At 47.0% G+C, this 18,772-nt stretch overlaps 1 protein-coding gene across 2 annotated transcripts; it reads right to left on the reverse strand.

The window, feature by feature from the left end:
• Positions 1-709: 709 nt before the first annotated feature.
• On the reverse strand, positions 710-17,759 carry FLOT1 (flotillin 1). Of its 2 annotated transcripts, XM_073641768.1 has the most exons (14): positions 17,591-17,759; positions 11,525-11,570; positions 10,642-10,717; positions 10,109-10,199; positions 9,868-10,011; positions 7,660-7,779; positions 7,488-7,583; positions 6,929-7,081; positions 6,521-6,702; positions 6,399-6,444; positions 6,172-6,309; positions 5,515-5,679; positions 3,968-4,033; positions 710-1,642 (listed from the first exon to the last, which is right to left on the reverse strand). In XM_073641768.1, the coding sequence occupies exons 2-13, from the start codon at positions 11,568-11,570 to the stop codon at positions 3,986-3,988; spliced, it is 1,305 nt and encodes a 434-aa protein (XP_073497869.1). In that variant the 5' UTR covers positions 17,591-17,759; the 3' UTR covers positions 710-1,642; positions 3,968-3,985. The 2 variants fall into 2 exon arrangements, with proteins under 2 accessions (XP_073497869.1, XP_073497870.1); XM_073641769.1 differs by lacking the exon at positions 3,968-4,033.
• Between the last annotated feature and the right edge of the window lie 1,013 nt (positions 17,760-18,772).

Genomic DNA, 18,772 nt, shown 5'->3' on the forward strand with positions numbered 1-18,772 from the left:
CCACTCCGGTCTCCCAAGATTTCTCACATGCTGCACCAATTCTTTGGAATGCACTACCCAGGACAATTCGAGTAAATCCCAATACCCACAGCTTTAAGCGCGCCCTAAAAACTCATTTCTTTAGACTGGCCTATTGTTTTAACACACTTATCTGTCCCAAAATTTTCTTCAAAATCCTGTTCATACCATCCACGCACTGATTAGCCTCTGTCTGTACTGTACACATACTGGCTGGCGACCAGATCATGTAGTGTTATGTACTTACCCTATTTAGCATATTATATTTGTATTATACAACATTTGTACATTTTACCTTTTCTGCCCCCCCCCCCCCCTATTTCCTCATAGACTATAATCTTGCGAGCAGGACCCTCACTCCTTTTAATATCTGAGTTATGCTTATTTTGTAATGTCTTTTTGTCTGTTCAAGCCCCCCCCCCCCTAAAATTGTAAAGTGCTGCGGAATATGCTGGCGCTATAAAAATAAAAATTATTATTATAATATGGCCCTATTGTGTGAGGACAGGACAATGGACGCTGCACAGGGAGTGATGCATTCTCTGTAACAGTGTCGCAGTATATGCTGGAGTTATATAATCAGTAATAATACATTAATCCAATGATTCGCAATCACAAAAAAATTTTTCGGAACCAAATCTTTTTTTTATGTCGCGCGCCCCCGCCTATATAATATAAAGGACAGGATCTGTAAGATTATACAATGTTTATTCGGCTGTCACAACAATAAACGTATAGATATAAGGCATTTTTCATCCACAGGCACAAACTTCACAGTTAAAAGGGTTCACATGTGTCCGTGGACAATCACTATAATCTAAGAATCCTTCACAAGCATCTCGGGACGGGCACAAGCAGGGTGAGGAGCAGCCATTCTGGAGCCAGGAGGGCACATGGGGGGATTGTGGATCAGGCAGCACATTCTGGAGACCACGGTATTTCTATCTAGGGCAGGGCCCTTTAAGGATTATCTCTAACCTTTTTTGCAGATGTTCAGCACAGTTACGCCATTACTTTAGTTGTGACGAGGCCTTAAAGCAGGAGATTACATATATAAGTAGGTCAAAATAAAAATCTACAGTTCTTCCAATTCTAGCTTTGGCATGGCAGACAGATCCTGCTTACTGCCCCCTGCTGGGGGCAAAATGGCGTAACATTCGATGCGATGCTTAGACATCAGGTACAAGGCAGTCGCTGAGCTCGGACATGATAGTTACTGGCACGGAGAACAAGGGCCGCGGCTTTTCTGGATCCAGACAGTAATGGGATCAGGAGCAATTTTGCATAAGTTTAATAGCGGCGTGACGTTCCGTATACTGACCATATAGGTCCTGTGGTAATAAAATCAAATCTTAAAAAAAGATGAAAAACACACAGCAATCAAATCAAGCTACATGTAACAATAGGAAAAGTGGAAATGGCCGTCCCCGATACAAAGTAACAAGAGACAAGGGTACAAATCTTTAATATATCCGGAGCGCAGCGTAAATTATCAGATGAGATTCTGCCATAATACATGTAGTGAACACATAGATACATCTCAGAGGCACCGTGAGGAGTACGGGAAGGAGGCCACGTCGAGCGTCTGCACTTAGGACATGCGTCCGGGCTTCCTCTTTAGACTCTGGAAAAGAAAAAAGATCAATGGTGTCAGATGGCAGCGGCAAAAGCTGGAAAATAACGATGGTGGCAGCGGTGAAATCCGCCACAGAGGAGATTACAAAATTATTCTACTTTCCGATGTGTCAAACGGATAGATCTTAAAGGAACACTAAACTGAGAAGGAACGGGAGTCGTATTTGATGAAGGGAACACTAACCCGCATTAAACAGTTACTCCCCTCAAGTAAAATGGGTAAAATTGCAAAATGCAACTTCATCAATTTACTTTTTTAATAATTTGTTCTCAATATGCAATCTGTTTTAATACTCCTTGTCTAGACTGCAGTGGTGGCCAAACGTGTGCAGTGTTTATAAGCACTTTCCAAGAAGAGTTTGTGAGCGCTGCTCTGAAGCGGTCCGGGATGGCGGCAGCACAACGTTTGCCCCCGATCTGGCCAGCTGCCGTGCCGCAAAGCCTCATACAGAAGTATCGGAGAGCTGTGATTATTCTGCTGGTGTGAACTGTCAATCATTCCTACACCAAGGAGGCTGGGGAGCAATATAGACCACCCCTTTAATGGCCCCTCACTCAACCCTCTACAGTCAGAAATCTCTTCCTTTCGGAGGAGACTCTGGTCTGGCCAAATATCTGGAGTCATGTGGTAAGGCTCGCTGACTTGTAGGGTGGCCATCTGGTTTGGAAGAGACCCTATGCCAGCTTGTCTACGCCTATAAGACCACTCAAATCCGGAGTGATTGCTGCTCATCTAGGCTAATAAAGCGGCTGTCTTCACTCAGGACTGCGCTGCTCATGAACACTTCAGACGTACACTCCATGCTTCAGTACCCCCCTACATCTCCTCCCTCGTCTCAGTCTACCACCCTACACGTGCCCTGCGTTCTGCAAATGACTTGAAACTAAAATCCTCCATAATCCGAACTTCCCACTCCCGTCTCCAAGATTTCTCGCGTGCTGCGCCAATTCTCTGGAATGCACTACCCAGGACAGTTCGATTAATTCCCAATACCCACAGTTTCAAGCGAACCCTAAAAACACGTTTCTTTAGACTGGCGTATCACCTAAACACACTCTGTCCGTCCCAGGTTTCCCCCATATTAAAATCTTCTTCAACTTCGGGTTCAAACCAACCATGCACATAATAGCCTCGGTCAGGACTGTACACATACTGGCAGGTGACCAGTCCATGTATTATTTATCCTATATAGTATATCAAGGCTGCATTATACAATATATGTACTTTCTACCTTTTGTGTCTCCCCCATTTCCTCATAGACTGTAAGCTCGCGAGCAGGGCCCTCACTCCTTTCGATATGAGATATGCTTATTCTGTATTGTCTGTATAAGTCCCCCCTAAAATTTGTAAAGTGCTGCGGAATATGTTGGCGCTATAAAAATTAACTATTATTATTATTATTATTACACTTCCATTACTGTGACTTTAAGTTGAGTGTTCCTTGAAGATCGGGTGTCCATGAGCGGAGGATACCCTCCAGTCGTGCCGGAGCCGCCAAGTGCTAGAATCTCAGACATGGCACCTGGAAGTGCAGCTCTGCGGATCCCACCCTCACATTCCCCAGTGTCTGCAGCAGAATTACATGGGACATGACAGCTTTTTCCTTCCCGTTAGGGATGTGTTGGAAATAAAACGTGCAAATTCTGGTCACCCCCAGGTGCATGCGGAGATCAAGACAATGCAGGGGCATAATGGCTTATGTTAGAGCAGGGGGCATGATGGTTTCATTGTCAGATTGTACCACTCCCAGGGGCTGGCGATTCCTCATTATTCCCCCTTGCACGGCGTCTCCCCCCCCAAAAAAAAATAGTCCCACCCATATGATAGCTTTTTATATAGCAGAGGGGCCAATATACCCCCATGGCCACCAAGATCCAGAAACAGCTGCCCTCTCTGCAGCCAGCTGCTTGGATAAGGGTGAAGAACCCCAGCTAATAGCACAGATGGATAAGTGTGAAGATAGGTGCACATATCCATCTATATACTCAGGGTCCTTTACTTGCCGTTTTTGGGAATGGCACAAGCCGTCCAGTATAATACAAAGGGGGTCAAGATCATCCACATTGAAGCGGGCAGTAAGGGATTGCAGACATGAGAGGTGCGGGGAAAAAACAAAAATAGTTCTGATCCAGCGCATCTTGTGGGTTATTACAATGCAACACAATGCAACTCAGGCCCATTCGTAGCAGTAAATCAGGGGGTTGGATGGGGCCACAGACAGGAGGACTGCAGCTATTCTCTATAGGAGCTGGAAGCAAACAAAATGGAAATTTAGCCGAAATAGGCGTAAACAATAACACAATGACGACTCACGGTGCTGCTGGCCACCGGTCACACTGAGAGCAGTGGCTGGCCCAGTTTTCCACTTTGCTGTAGGTTCTTCCCGTGATAGGAGAGCACAATAAGAGAAAGTCATGTCAGGCTGCATGGTGTGTATCAACGTGATTGCATGGAGATGCACGTCCGTCCATGACACTGGAGCGTAGGCCGCCCATACAGACCCGAGGGTCCAGATATACGGACCTCCAGATCATGCCCCCGTCCCTGGAGGCCCACCAGAAATCTAGGAGACTGACTTTCTTGTAAGATACTGGTCCTTTTCTTCAGTATCCGCATAAATCTCTAAGCTGTCTGTCACCTGCCTATCATGGGTGACAGCGTCTGGAGGTGCGAATCTTTGGACGCTTTGAACCGAAGCCCTCGAGTTATGGAGGGACATAGGTGAAGACGTCATTCATTATGCACCGTGATGGATCTACTTTAAAAGACGCAGGAGAACGGTCAAGGAGAAAACAAAGGGATTGCGGTTACATAAATGGAGCTGAGCTACAATACCAGGCGCCGCCGACAGCCAGGGGTGGCACTCTTACAGGGAGATAAAAATAAGACCCTTTACTCTAATCCCCTTTAGTTGGATCGTGACACCCGCTTTCTATATATGTCCTAATATAGGGGTCTCCCACCCATAGCACACCAAAAACAGCATCTCTAGCTCCGGTGGCCTCGGATCCATCCATGTTGGACAATGATTCCAAACTCCATTCACCCTGTTTGAGCCATCGCAACAGAGATCAGAAGCGTCCTGTGATTTCTCCAGGAAAATAAGTAAATCAATTTTGGGGCCTTAGAAGCAAATGAATGTCATATTTTTTAATCTATTTTTTAATAAATTGGTCATAATAGCATAAAAAGTGACTTTTACATTCAGATGTTCCCATGGTCCCCGCTGGTCTCTTCTTCCTCTTAGCGTACATAAAATGACCAATCACTGGTAGAGACGGGTCACCTCTGCGGCCAATGATGGGAAGAGACCAGTGCGGGCTGGAAAAATACTGAAAAGGAGAGTACCCCATCGCCTTTTTTTTTTTTTTTACACCAGTCTGGACAACCCCTTTAAATTCCCTGCGATTGACTATAAAACCTCACACTACATTTTTCTCATAAGGGGTAAAAAAAAAAAAAAAAAAAAATACAGGTGAAGAACATAACACATCAGACTCCGGATGCAGCGGATCCTGCCGGTCCTGCACACTATGGACTCCACGCAGGATTTAGCTTTGGGTTGGCGCCACCGGGGAGTACGATGACCTTCTGTAAGGAGTTCCCCTTTAAGTTATTTTGGATAATAAAAAAATACCATAAAGGGAATTGCTCAAAAGACCCTTATGTCTGGTTTTCTGGTCTGTTGCATGGATCCTGCGGATATGATCACACACATTTGGGGGCGCTGGCTGCCACTATACAAATGTGTAAAGAATCCTCTTCACGAGACGTTACCCTGGTCTGATCCCTGCGGATAACTGTAGTGTGAACCTCACACTTTGAGAAGTGGACAGAGTACCAGCCCGACATCTACTGACCTGGCTGATGTTGATGCCCGTCAGCTTCTCCACCGTGTCCGGAAGGCGGCTGAGGATATCCAGCACTTCTCCTGTGATTTTGGCCGCTCCGACCTCACTTCCACCGCTGGACACCATCTTAATCTTCTTCACCTCGGTTAAAGGCTTACTGATCTCCTCCACGACCTGGAAAGGAAAATGCGAGAGTAACGTAAGGGTGAAGCACAGGTGGGCCTGTGAGGTGTCAGGCGGCAGGGAACACGCGGCCGATCCAGTTCAGGGCTCAAGACCCCCTGGGGGCTGCCGGCAGCGGTGTTCAGTCCCAGCAACATCACCTGATTATAGGGGTTCTCCTCCTTACTGGTCAGAAGGGATAAGTGCCCGCCAGCTAGGACCCTGACCCCTACCTGCCATGACAACACCATCAGCACCCTGCAAGCAGTCGCTGGTGACTAACATTGGTGTATGATGTGGGCTCAGCTCCATACACCAGCAGAGTATATCACATGCCGGGAATGGGTTAATGTGGTTTCTTGGCTTTACAGAATACGAGGACAGTATGGACATCAGTATTATGCAGAACTGAGGTGATGATCATAATACGAGACTTCTCGTCATCCACATGAGCGCTGCTCTGGGCGGGAGACATTATATACTAGAGGGTCTGGGACGTTTTACCTCCGGCAGCTTCTCCAGCAGCATGTCCACTATGGCGGCCTCCTGATATTGCTGGAAGGCTTCTGCTTTCTTGGCCATCTGCTCAGCATCGGCTCGAGCTCGGACCTCCACGGCATAGGCCTGAGCCTCCCCCTTTACCTGCGGTGATGAGGAGAGAAAGGAACGATGTGAAGAGTCCGATCGGCCTCTACTTTATTCTGGTATTATCCACGCAGGATGGGACTGACCCTGATGGACTCTGCTTCGGCCTCAGCTTCAGTAATGAGCTTCATCCTGAAAGTCAATAATATAAGTTGTGAGGAGGTAACGGGACAGCGCCGATCAGGAGACCAGTGTGAACACAGCCCACCTCTCGGCCTCGGCGATTTTTTCCAGTCGATAGCGCTCAGCCTCCGCCGGCTTCTTGACTTTGGCCTCTAGCTCCTTCTCCTTCCGGATGATTTCTTGATCTTGCAGTTGGATCTGCTGAGCCCTTTCCACCACCTGCACCTGAACCTTCTGCTCTTCGATCTTCTGCTTTGTTTTGGCGACCTGTGATGAAACGAGCGACGGAGTCTCAGATGCGTGAAGCAGATGGGCGCGGTTATGGTGTGTTCACACTTAACATTTTTGATGCATAAAAACCGCAAACCACTAAAATTTTAGGAACCTCATTCATAATCCCGTTACACTGTATTTTTATTTGTTTCACACATGGAAGAAAAAAAAAAAAAAAAAGCATCAAAAACACCACGTGAACAAGTCCTTATGGTCGTACCTGTAGTTGATAGGCCAGGTCGCTCTCTGCTTTCCTGCTGTTCACTTCCAGGTCGTACGTGGCTTTTTTCAGCTCAAAATCTCGCTGCGCTTTCGCCATCTCTATTTCGTTGACGTACTGAGCCGACACCTTCGCCTGTTGAGCCTCGGCTTCCTGTAATGTGGGGCAGCACGACAACAATTTAGCGATTGCCCACCTTTAACCACCATATCGCTTTCTGTCTGAAATCTGACCGAGAAAGTGAAAAGGCTAAAGCAACAATTCCTCTGTGCAGACATGATGACATTGTAGCTTCCTGCAGCCACCAGTAGAGGGAGCCTACGGCATACTATAAGCTCCCATTGCTCCCCCTGGTGGTGAATAAGATAATGTTACTGTCTATTTGCAAAGTTTAACACATCTCTGATCACCATACACGGATGTGTTATGAAATCAGCATAAAATTAAAAAGAAAACACAGGATATTTACTTTCAGGCAGTGTTCACACTTACCACGACAACCCTACAATCAGTATATTGTTATGACAATGATTTCTTTTCCTTCTCTGCCTCACAATACCTTTATTCCTGCATCTCTTTTGGCCACCGCTTCCCCGATTCTCGCATCCTTCTGCACCTGAGCCGTCCTGGCTTTACCCAGAGAGTGCAGGTAATCCTACAGGAGACAGGGGCGACCCGGTTCAGTATAGCACCCTCGTATCTCACCATCTCCCCTTACCCCCTATATTTACCTGATCATCGTGAATGTCCTTCAGGGTGTAGCTGACAACGCTGATCCCCATGTTCACCAGGTCGGAAGAAGCCACTTTGAAAACCTGCTCGGAAAACTTCTGCCTGTCCTTGTAGATCTCCTGATAATAATAAAAGGGGATTATGTCAACGTGTTGATCGTAGCTGAGCTGCATTTTATTTTTTTTATACATAGCGCCAAATCCTCGGTTAAATGATAAAATTCGATCTGCAATTCTAGTGCAGCCACCACTAGGGGGAGCTCGCTGCTTATGTGTAGTTCATTGAACTCCATGCAGTAAGCTCCCCCTAGTGGTGGCTACAGGCAGATAGAATTTTACCATTTAACTCCATCTATGCAGAGGATTTATTATTATTATTATTATAGCGCCATTTATTCCATGGCGCTTTACATGTGATGGGGATATACATAGCAAAAACAATTACAGTAATCTTAACAAAACGAGTCAGCGACTGGTACAGGAGGAGCGAGGACCCTGCCCGCGAGGGCTCACAGTCTACAAGGGATGGGTGAGGATACAGTAGGTGAGGGTAGAGGTGGTCGTGCAGCGGTATGGTGGAGCGGTGGTTACTGCAGGTTGTAGGCTTGTCAGAAGAGCTGGGTCTTCAGGTTTCTTTTGAAGGCTTCCATGGTAGGCAAGAGTCTGATGTGTTGGGGTAGAGAGTTGAAGAGTAGGGGGGACGCACAGGAGAAATCTTGTATGCGATTGTGGGAAGAGGAGATAAGAGGGGAGTAGAGAAGGAGATCTTGTGAGGATCGGAGGTTGCGTGCAGGTAAGTACCGGGAGACTAGGTCACAGATGAATGGAGGAGATAGGTTGTGGATGGCTTTGTATGCCATGGTTAGGGTTTTGAACTGGAGTCTCTGGGTAATGAGGAGCCAGTGAAGGGATTGACAAGAGGGGGGAGGTTGGGGAATAGCGGAGGGACAGGTGGATTAATGGGGCAGCAGAGTTTAGGATAGATTGGAGGGGTGCGAGAGTGTTGGAAGGGAGGCCACAGAGCAGGAGGTTGCAGTAGTCGAGGCGGGAGATGATGAGGACGTGCACTAGTGTTTTTGCAGATTCATGGTTGAGGAATGTGCAGATCCGGGAGATATTTCTGAGTTGGAGTCGGCAGGAAGTGGAAAGGGCTTGGATATGTGGTGTGAAGGAGAGATCAGAGTCCATGGTTACCCCGAGGCAGCGAGCTTGTGGGACTGGGGAGAGTGAGCAGCCATTGACTATGATGGATAGGTCAGATGGGGGATATGAATGAGAGGGTGGAAAGATGATGAACTCTGTTTTGTCCATGTTGAGTTTTAGAAATCTAGCAGAGAAGAAAGATGAAATAGCAGACAGACATTGTGGGATTCTGGTTAGTAGGGAGGAGATATCGGGTCCAGAGAGGTAGATCTGTGTGTCATCAGCATAGAGGTGATACTGAAAGCCATGAGACTCTATGAGCTGTCCCAGGCCTAAGGTGTAGATGGAGAAGAGCAGGGGTCCTAGAGCTGAACCTTGGGGGACACCGACAGATAGGGGGCAAGATGAGGAGGTGGTGCGTGAGTGGGAGACACTGAATGTCCTGTCTGTTAGGTATGAGGAGATCCAAGATAGGGCCAAGTCTGTGATGCCGAGAGATGAGAGTCTGTAGCAAGAGGGAATGGTCCACTGTGTCAAAGGCAGATGACAGGTTCAGAAGGAGGAGTAGTGTCGCTTGGATTTGGCGTTCAGTAGGTCGTTGGTGACTTTGGTCAGGGCAGTTTCAGTCGAGTGATGCGGTCAGAAGCCAGATTGCAGGCAGTCAAAGAGGGAGCAGGAGGAGAGGTGGGAGGACAGCTCAAGGTGGACATGTTGTTCTAGTAGTTTTGAGGCAAAGGGGAGAAGTGATATGGGGCGATAGCTAGTCAGAGAGGATGGGTCGAGGGAGGGCTTTTTGAGGATGGGTGTGATTGCGGCATGTTTGAAACATGAGGGGAAGACACCGGTTGTTAGTGACAGGTTGAAGAGGTGGGTTAGGGTTGGGATGAAGATAGTGGTAAGGTTAGGGATAAGGTGGGATGGGATTTAGAGCTCTATAATCAGCTGGTACAGAATTCAGGACCTAAAAAAAATAACTCTGGGCTATAAGCTGCTGGACAACTACTAGCCACTTTGGGAAGTAATGCAAACGTGACATCAATGATACGATCCTATACCGTCACCTACCTCCACGGTCATGTGTGCCATGATAGCGCGCTGGTGACCCTCCAAAGTCTCAAGGGCGATATGAGCCACTTCATTCTCAGTTTTACCCAGGAACATCTGACAGGCGGCTGCAAGCATCTCCTTATTCTGCCCCTGGATCTTCACCTGTGGGTGTGATGAACGGAAATGTGAGACCCCCCCCGCCACCCATCGGATTAATGCCGATCCCCTGCACATGGCAGCAGCTCCGACCCTGTCTTACCTGAGCAATGCCGGTGACAGAGATGGGGACTCCGTGCCGCGTATAGACCTTCTCGCTCTTCACGTTCAGGGTCAGTGTATTCAGAGAGATCCTGCGGACAATTACTAAGTGAATGGACGGTCTGATCTTTAATATATATATTATAATATACACGTATGTATTACACACAAACCACAGTTATATAAACTTGGTTTTAAAGGAAGATATACCACAAATCCAATAAAATCATTATTTTTAGTTCATCAATTTAAGAACATAATAATAAAAAACAAGTAAAAAGCAGGTACCTTGAAAACTAATCAAAGGAGACCCTTCCAGATCAGCTTAAACACATGTAACATCACTTATTATCAGAAAAATATTGTTAAATATATAATTCCACATGTGTTAATTCATAGTTTTGATGCCTTCAGTGTGAATGTACAATTTTCATAGTCATGAAAATACAGAAAAATCTTTAAATGAGAAGGTGTGTCCAAACTTTTGGTCTGTACTAATTATATATATATATATCCAGGTCCACTGTATATTACCTCTGAATCTGCTGCACACAGGGCAAGACGAAGACCCGTCCACCGGCAATCATCACCGGAGGGCTGCGGCAGAAGCCTGCAATACACAAGAGGAGAGAGCCCTATATACATGACTGGGAATTACACAGATCCTTAGGGGGCCGCATGACTGAGCCCCTTCACAAGCTCCATTCAAGTAAAGGAGGCTGGCTCAAGGTCCCTGCACAGATGGGTGGACGGTCAGTGCCAGAGAAAAACAAACCCAAATACTGCAGCTCTTCATTTTCAGGACCTTTGGGATCCCAAAGACCAACAAAGAAGTTCTCCAACTTTGGGGACATTTATTTATTTTTAACTTAAATGCAGTTAGTTTGGGGGATAAAAATCTTTGTTTGCAATTGGATTTCATTAATAATTTTGCACTGCTTGGCTTTTACAGGCTCCTTGTTTCCCCACACATTCAACTTTGATGTGGTCTGTGGTCATAAATCAGCTGAGAGGAGCTCAGGAAAAGACAGGAGAGTTAGATCTGCTCCCTTTAGCCTGGCAGTATGAGCTCACTGATGGATTCTCAGTTAATTCATTTTGCAAGCAGCAGTAGGCAGTGCAACACAGAGGCTAAAGAATGGAGTTTGCGGTTTCTCTACTTTTACAGTCTAATATATAGGGGAGACGGGGGGTCCCCTGTCCCTATTGTGGCCCCACAGATGATCGCATGTGCCGGGGTGTTTCTGTGGCTTCCTTACTTTTACCACATTTATTCTGTACACTGATTTACATCCACCGCAAGTAAACGATGAAGGTTTCTATTCCGTCACAGCAACCGGAGATCTTGATACAGAATATACATTGAGAAACAGTCATTATACGAAAAGGGAGAGTTTGGGAAGAGAGGCGACCTTACCTGACACCACCATGGCTTCGTTCGGTCCGCAGGTATAAAACACCATCTAAACGTGGAAAAAAAAAAAAAAGGAAAAAACAATGAACGGTGGCGAGAAGCGATGTCAGAAATTTCTTGTACATAAAGCCTTTATGTCTCACATTAGGTTGTTTTCATACGGCGCAATTATCGGGGATTATTCCCACGGACGTTTGTTATCCAATAATCACTGACAGCGTGATTTAACATGCGCCGGCCGGAAGCGCGTTATTCATCCCACCTGTAGGCACCCAGTGGGGAGCCAATGGGTTGGCTTTACAGCTGGGGATCTGCTGAAGACCCCCGTGCCTGTCATTACGATCCTCTTGTGAACTCGTGGCCGGCGTTCATAGGAGACCGTGTTTTCTGCTACATATAGCAGTGCTGAAGCCCTGCTACGTATAGCACAAGCGATCAGACAATGGCAGCTCTAAATCCCCTGAGGGGACTATTAAGCACAGTAAAAAGTGAGAAAAAAAAAAGTTTTAAAAATATGAAGAAAGAAAAACAAAAACACAAAAAATTGAAATCACCCACCTTTAGCCCCATTAAAAATAAATAAATATTATATATATATATATATATATTTTTTTTAGACATATTTGGTATTGCTGCGTTCAGAAATGTCCTATCTATAAAAATATTAAATAAATTAATCCGATCGGTAAACTGTGCTATGAGAAAAATAATCAAAACGGCAGAATGTCTTTTTGTCTGCTGCAAAATTGCAATAGCAGGCGATCAAAGCATCGTATCTACCCCAAAATGGTATCAATAAAAACGTCAGCTCAGGGCGCAAAAAAATAAGCCCTCACCCGGCCCCTGAAAAATTAGAACGTTACGGGTCTCGGAAAACGGCGACACAAGCTATTTTTTTTTTCTTACAAATTTCCAATTTTTTTTTTCACCAATTCAATAATAAAAAAAAAACAAAAAACATATGTGTTTGGTATCTGCAAACTCGTACTGACAGGTCAGTTTTACCATATAGTGAACGTGGTAAATAAAAAAAGAAAATTGTGGAATTGCACTTTTTTTGCAATTTCAACGCACCTGGAATTTTTTTTTCCCCCGTTTTCCAGTACATGATATAGTAAAACCAATGGTGTGGTTCAAAAATACAACTAGTCCTGCAAAAAACAAGCCCTCACATGGAAATATAGACGGAAAAATAAAAAAGTTCTGGCTCTTAGAAGAAGGGGAGAAAAAAAACGAAAGAGCAAAAATGGAAAATTGCAAGGTTGTGAAGGGGTTAAGCATGTTTAAAAATAATCGTTCTCGGCAGCACTTCTTGTGTAAGCAACGTGTGCTCCCTAGAGCAATGACCCATTACTGATCGTTCTGTGCACATCTAAGTGCGGTCGGCCTGACGAGCGTTCTGTCAGCTCTTCTGCCTCTGGGCTTCCTGCTGTAAGCGGGCGCGGTGCCTGATGACTCACATACTGGACAGGCGGCATGGCTGAGCGTGCACGCATCCTGGTGCTACAGAGGCAGCTTTGTCTCTGCCATATTGGAGGAGCACAGGTGAATCAGGCCGGATCCAGTGATCTCAGTTTCTGAGCAGCACTTGCAGCCTAAACAGCTAGTAAGCGCTGCGCTCCTTGCCTACAAGACCGTCCACCGCTGATAGACTGCAGAGGTGGTTGGTAACCACCAGCGATGATATTAGAAGACCACTCCATCATGATCCTGCCAATACATGTATCGGGGTAGTGGGCTCTCCCGAAGCAGCAGGGTCCTTGCTGTGAGATTTCTGCCGGCGATCTCTCGGTCACAGCTCCGTCTCCTGGTCCTTCCTGTTTGTGGTCATCATACGACGACCGGACTCCGAGTGACCAGGGCTGCGGAGTCGGTGTCCATTTTGGTGGAGTCGGTATAAAATGGACCGACTCCTAAAATATACAATAAATTGGGTACAGTAGTTCAATGCAGTTTGTGGGGAATATTTTTCTCATAGGAATTTGGGAAAGTTATGAAATGTCCTATAAATATTTATAAACAGATCGACCAACATAAATAGTATCATGGGTATCCGGTATAGAGGAAAAAACAACTTATCCTATATACCCATGATAAATAGCCAACTCGAAAATAGATACGAAAAACTAGAGAAACTCGAGTATGCGGCAAAATTCAAAAAAACTTTATTAAATATTGAGAAAATCACATCTAAAATGGTGTAGATTACAAATATATGTAGATTGCGGAACATATCACAGGGTAATCGGGGATCTGTGACTGTCCGCGCTGCCCCAATGTCCCGTACGAGCTCCCGAACCCTGACTCGAGGTGGGTAGGTTCATTCCCATGTGGCCATTGTGTCGCCTGTACCAATGTCCTTCGGTGTACGTCGTTCCCCAACTCTGATGGCTCCCGTCAATTTGATATTCGCCACTTTATCTCTTGCAGTACCACACATGTGGTTTATTTTGCCACGTGTGGGTGCAATTTGATTTATGTTGGTCTAACTTCTAGGGAGCTTCGAGTCAGGGTTCGGGAGCTCGTACGGGACATTGGGGCAGCGCGGACAGTCACAGATCCCCGAGAGCTGAAGACGCTACCCCGACACTTTAGAGATGTTCACAACTGTGACTCTCGTTCACTGAAGGTGCGGGGGATTGATAAAGTGTGTCTCGGCTCCCGGGGTGGGAATGCCAAACGCCTCCTAGCACAAAAGGAGGCGAGATGGATAATTACCCTTGATACCCTGGCACCGCGGGGTCTGAATGAAAATTTAGGCTTTTCATCATTCTTATGATGCAGATAACGTGTTCTGCGTCTCACAAGCGTTATGATCCCCCCTTTTTTCTCCTTTGGATTTGGCTGATGGCTCTTTTGAACTATAGATAACCCTGACTAAGGTATATCTGCTATCTGCTAATCCTCAGGTTGTACTTGATTTTAGTGCCCTTTCTTGGCCTTTACCTTATGCTCTCCTGTAGTTCCTGCTATTTAATTTATGGCGGATTTAATAGATATGGTGTGCCCACTTTAATTTTGTTTGATTTTATTGTTTTTGATTTTAATTATCTTATTTTTGATATATATATTTTTTATCTAGTGTTTACAAATATCATTGGTCCTCATTCCGGCTACTATACAGCTTTATTCCATGAACAAATATTCCCTAACCGTATCAAGAAAGATGACCGACGGGCCCTGACGGATTTGGCCCACTCGGCTGCCTGTGCTCCGCCGTGGAATTGAACTCTTAACATCGTCATATCCTATTGTACGAACTCTGCTATACATCTCTGACCTTGATGAGGATTCGTTCTGACGGCAGATATGATATTGTAAGATGATGGTTTATGTGGGATATATAACTATGATTACGGTGGATGCAGGATGTGACACTCTGAGGTGGGCGGCGCGCATGCGCCGGGCTACTTACCCTCCCGCGGTCCCGCGCGTCTGTCTCCATGGCACTGGCGACGCTCCGGATGTGGTCCTTGTGGCGCTTCTGGGGCGTTGCGTCTGCCTTGATGGGCGTTGCGGGGGGGCGGGATTGTGTGAGCGGTCCTGTCGCATGCGCCAGACATGCCTTCCGGCCGGCGGCCATCTTCTTCCGGTCACGTGACATCACACGTGACCATTTTAGCGCGCTATTTAAAAAGATGCCGGTCTTTGGACCAGCGACGCCTCTTGAGAAAGCGATCCACGCGAAACACGCGTCGAGGCTTGCGGGCTTTACACCTGTTCTCTCCTGCCTTGTCAATTCACCCTCCTGCCCTCTCCTTCTGGCACTGTTATTGGTGAGCTACCTCTATTTATAATGATTGTATATGCTGGATAGCTTGCAATGTTGTATACCCTTGGGTTGATTACATGTATATCTTTGGTATCCAGACCCTTTATGAATTTTTGAGCCATGGATTTCTTGCTCCCGATCTAGGTGTATCACTCTTTTAACCCGGTCGTGCCTGCACCCTAGGGGAACACTTTTATTAATGACTTATTTTTTGGATTTCATTCTGAATTACTTTGTACTATTGGTCTATGTGTTCCCCTTCGTTGCAGTATGACTGTGGTTGCTTTTTGTACCTTTTACCCTGTGATATGTTCCGCAATCTACATATATTTGTAATCTACACCATTTTAGATGTGATTTTCTCAATATTTAATAAAGTTTTTTCGAATTTTGCCGCATACTCGAGTTTCTCTAGTTTTTCGTTTTTAATGTCCTATAAATGTCTGTCCTATTCCTGATCTAAGGGTCTAGGACTTTTAGCTGAGACGAATCTGTGCTACAGTAAATGTATCACTTAAGCCGTGTAGGAGGGAGTCGTGCAGTCGGAGGTTTGGCTTACAGACTCCACAGCCCTGCATGTGACTGCAGATTACACAACCGCTGGCGTCTGGATGAGTCATGTGAGAGCATTACTGCCCGGCACAGCGGCTGCATGGGAAGAGCAGCAGTGCAGACCATTGCTCCACACAAACACCTCCAACATTGATCACACGATCAGTGGGGAGTCTCCGTGAGGCTGCTCACAATGCCTGCAGCAGCCACTGCAGGGGGAATGTAGTATTACATGGATCCCATTAACACAAGCATTGTACCGCCGCAATGTTTCACCTGTGGTATAGCAGCAATTCCCAGTCGAGTCACAAGTCTAATGATCTGAAGTTACAGCATCAGATTCCAGAATTCACCACTGGACCACCAGGGACCAAGCACCAGTAGAAGCCGCCGGCCCAGCAGGGTCCATGTGCTAGAAGCCGCCGGCCCACCAGGGTCCATGTGCTAGAAGCCGCCGGCCCACCAGGGTCCATGTGCTAGAAGCCACCGGCCCACCAGGGTCCATGTGCTAGAAGCCGCCGGCCCACCAGAGTCCATGTGCTAGAAGCCGCCGGCCCACCAGAGTCCATGTGCTAGAAGCCGCCGGCCCACCACGGACCGTAGAGTGAAAAGCGCTAGACAATCAGGGACCAGTTATTATTAATTTACCCATCATGGTAGGTCATTCTTCAGTCAGCTGTTATGATCTCGGACCCCCTAAAACAACAGGTCTGCCTTCAAATTATGCAACAGCGGGCACCAGCCCGTTCACCAGTCTCCTGTCCCAAAGTGACAGCATTCGCTTCCCAGAATTAAACACTGGACCCCCAGGGACCAAGTAATAAGAACCACCAGGAACCATGTACTAGAAACTGCCAACAAGCAGTGAATATCCCACCGCGGCTCAGCTGTGCCATGTGAGACCCCGAAGAAAAAACATTTATTTTCCGCTATTCAGGAAAGCGATGTAATTACACGATCATGAAATCAACTGCAGGAAGCGATGAGCAAATCCAGAGCAGGACGTTCTCCCTGGCGGCCAGATGCCCCTCCGTGTCTGCCGGCTGATTACATTACTGGGACTGCAGAGCTGGCAGCCGGATCCTGCATTACTGAGCTGCAGCCAACACCTCTGCTGTGTCCTCAATCACCGCTGCCACCGATTATCAATGAAGAGGAGCGGCCACCGCAAAAAGACCACAGCTGGAAAACTACAACTCCCAGCATCTCCGGATGGCCTGTGTCTGGGCGGTGCTAACCCAATCTATCAGTCTTTAGTCTTGCATAGTATAGGACAAAAAAAAAACAAAAAACGGGGCAGCGCGAGTCATAAACAGCGCCACCTGCATGCACAGGTTGTGTGCAGTATAGCACCAATATATGTCATTCAATTTAAAGGGGTTGTCCAGATTTGTTAAAAACCTTCTGCAATATAAAGCGAGCCCCCACCCCTCCAGCACTGACACGTCGGTGGTCCCCGTCGGTCTTTGTTTACTTCTCTGTGGTGACCGCTGCAGCCAATCACTGGCCTCAGCAGTTTTATGTCATGAAGCCAGTGATTGGCTGCAGCAGGGAGGATCCAGATGGGATGTAAACAGGAAGGTTTCTACTCACTGACAACAAGAAGAGATGGTGCAACTGGGAGGAAAGTGATCACATCAGGGAGAGGGATACAGATGAAGGAAGGGGTGTACTGATAATGGCCGCACCCAGGGGCCCCCAGACAACCACTATGCCCACACGTGTCTATAGCATGCATACTGCACCTTGCTGTGAGCAGCAGGGGGACAACGTGACCTCCGGGTGATAATACTCAGCTTTCCCTCAGGTCTCTTCCTCCTGTGTTTTCCTTCCCGTTACTGCTCCACCCTGCCGCTCCCTCCTCCTGCACTAATCACTGGTGCTAATGGCCATGACCATAGAGACGCTCTCAGCGCCCACAGCGCCATCTGGTGTATAGGGTTACTTAGTGCACATAGCGCCGCCTGGAGTCTGGGACTGCGCACAGCGCCATCTGGTGTCTGAGTCAGCGCACTGCACGCTCTTATGGAATGTCAGTATAGAGCAGGGGTCTCAAACTCGGCTGGGTATATGGGACGCACACGGAAAAAAATTTAATTTGGGGGGCCATATTCTTTGCAGGACAAAGTGACATTCTTAGTGATACCATTTTTTTCTATACTTCTGTAATGTCCCCCATCTTTTTCCCCATGTTGTCATAATATTCCATACTGGTCCCCATCTTGTCGTAATGTCCCATCCTGGTCCCCATGTTGGAGGAATGTCCCCATGTTGGAGGAATGTTCCCATCCTGGTCCCCTTGTTGGAGGAATGTCCCCATCCTGGTCCCCATGTTGGAGGAATGTCCCCATCCTGGTCCCCATCTTGTAGGAAGGTACCCATCCTGGTCCCCATCTTGTAGGAAGGTTCCCATCCTGGTCCCCATGTTGTAGGAAGGTCCCCATATTGGAGGAATGTCCCCATCCTGGTCCCCATGTTGGGGAATGTCCCCATCCTGGTCCCCATGTTGGAGGAATGTTCCCATCCTGGTCCCCTTGTTGGAGGAATGTCCCCATCCTGGTCCCCATATTGTAGGAAGATCCCCATCTTGTAGGAATGTCTCCATCCTGATCCCCATGTTGGAGGAATGTCCCCATCCTGGTCTCCATGTTGGAGGAATGTTCCCATCCTGGTCCCCTTGTTGGAAGAATGTCCCCATCCTGGTCCCCATGTTGTAGGAAGGTCCCCATATTGGAGGAATGTCCCCATCCTGGTCCCCATGTTGGAGGAATGTCCCCATCCTGGTCCCCATGTTGGAGGAATGTTCCCATCCTGGTCCTCTTGTTGGAGGAATGTTCCCATCCTGGTCTCCTTGTTGGAAGAATGTCCCCATCCTGGTCCCCATGTTGGAGGAATGTCCCCATCCTGGTCCCCATGTTGGAGGAATG

This window comes from Phyllobates terribilis, unplaced genomic scaffold (genome assembly GCF_046119375.1).
Source record: "Phyllobates terribilis strain yellow unplaced genomic scaffold, ASM4611937v1 Scaffold_7__3_contigs__length_470593459, whole genome shotgun sequence".
In the NCBI taxonomy this organism is placed as follows: domain Eukaryota; kingdom Metazoa; phylum Chordata; class Amphibia; order Anura; family Dendrobatidae; genus Phyllobates; species Phyllobates terribilis.

Coding starts and splice junctions, on each gene's coding strand:
- FLOT1 (XM_073641768.1), bottom strand. CDS start 11,570: ATGGTGTTTTATACCTGCGGACCGAACGAAGCCATGGTGGTGTCAG. Junction 7,584..7,659: donor AGGACATTCACGATGATCAG/GTAAATATAGGG, acceptor TGTCTCCTGTAG/GATTACCTGCACTCTCTGGG. Junction 4,034..5,514: donor CGGGCATCAACATCAGCCAG/GTCAGTAGATGT, acceptor TATCACGGGAAG/AACCTACAGCAAAGTGGAAA.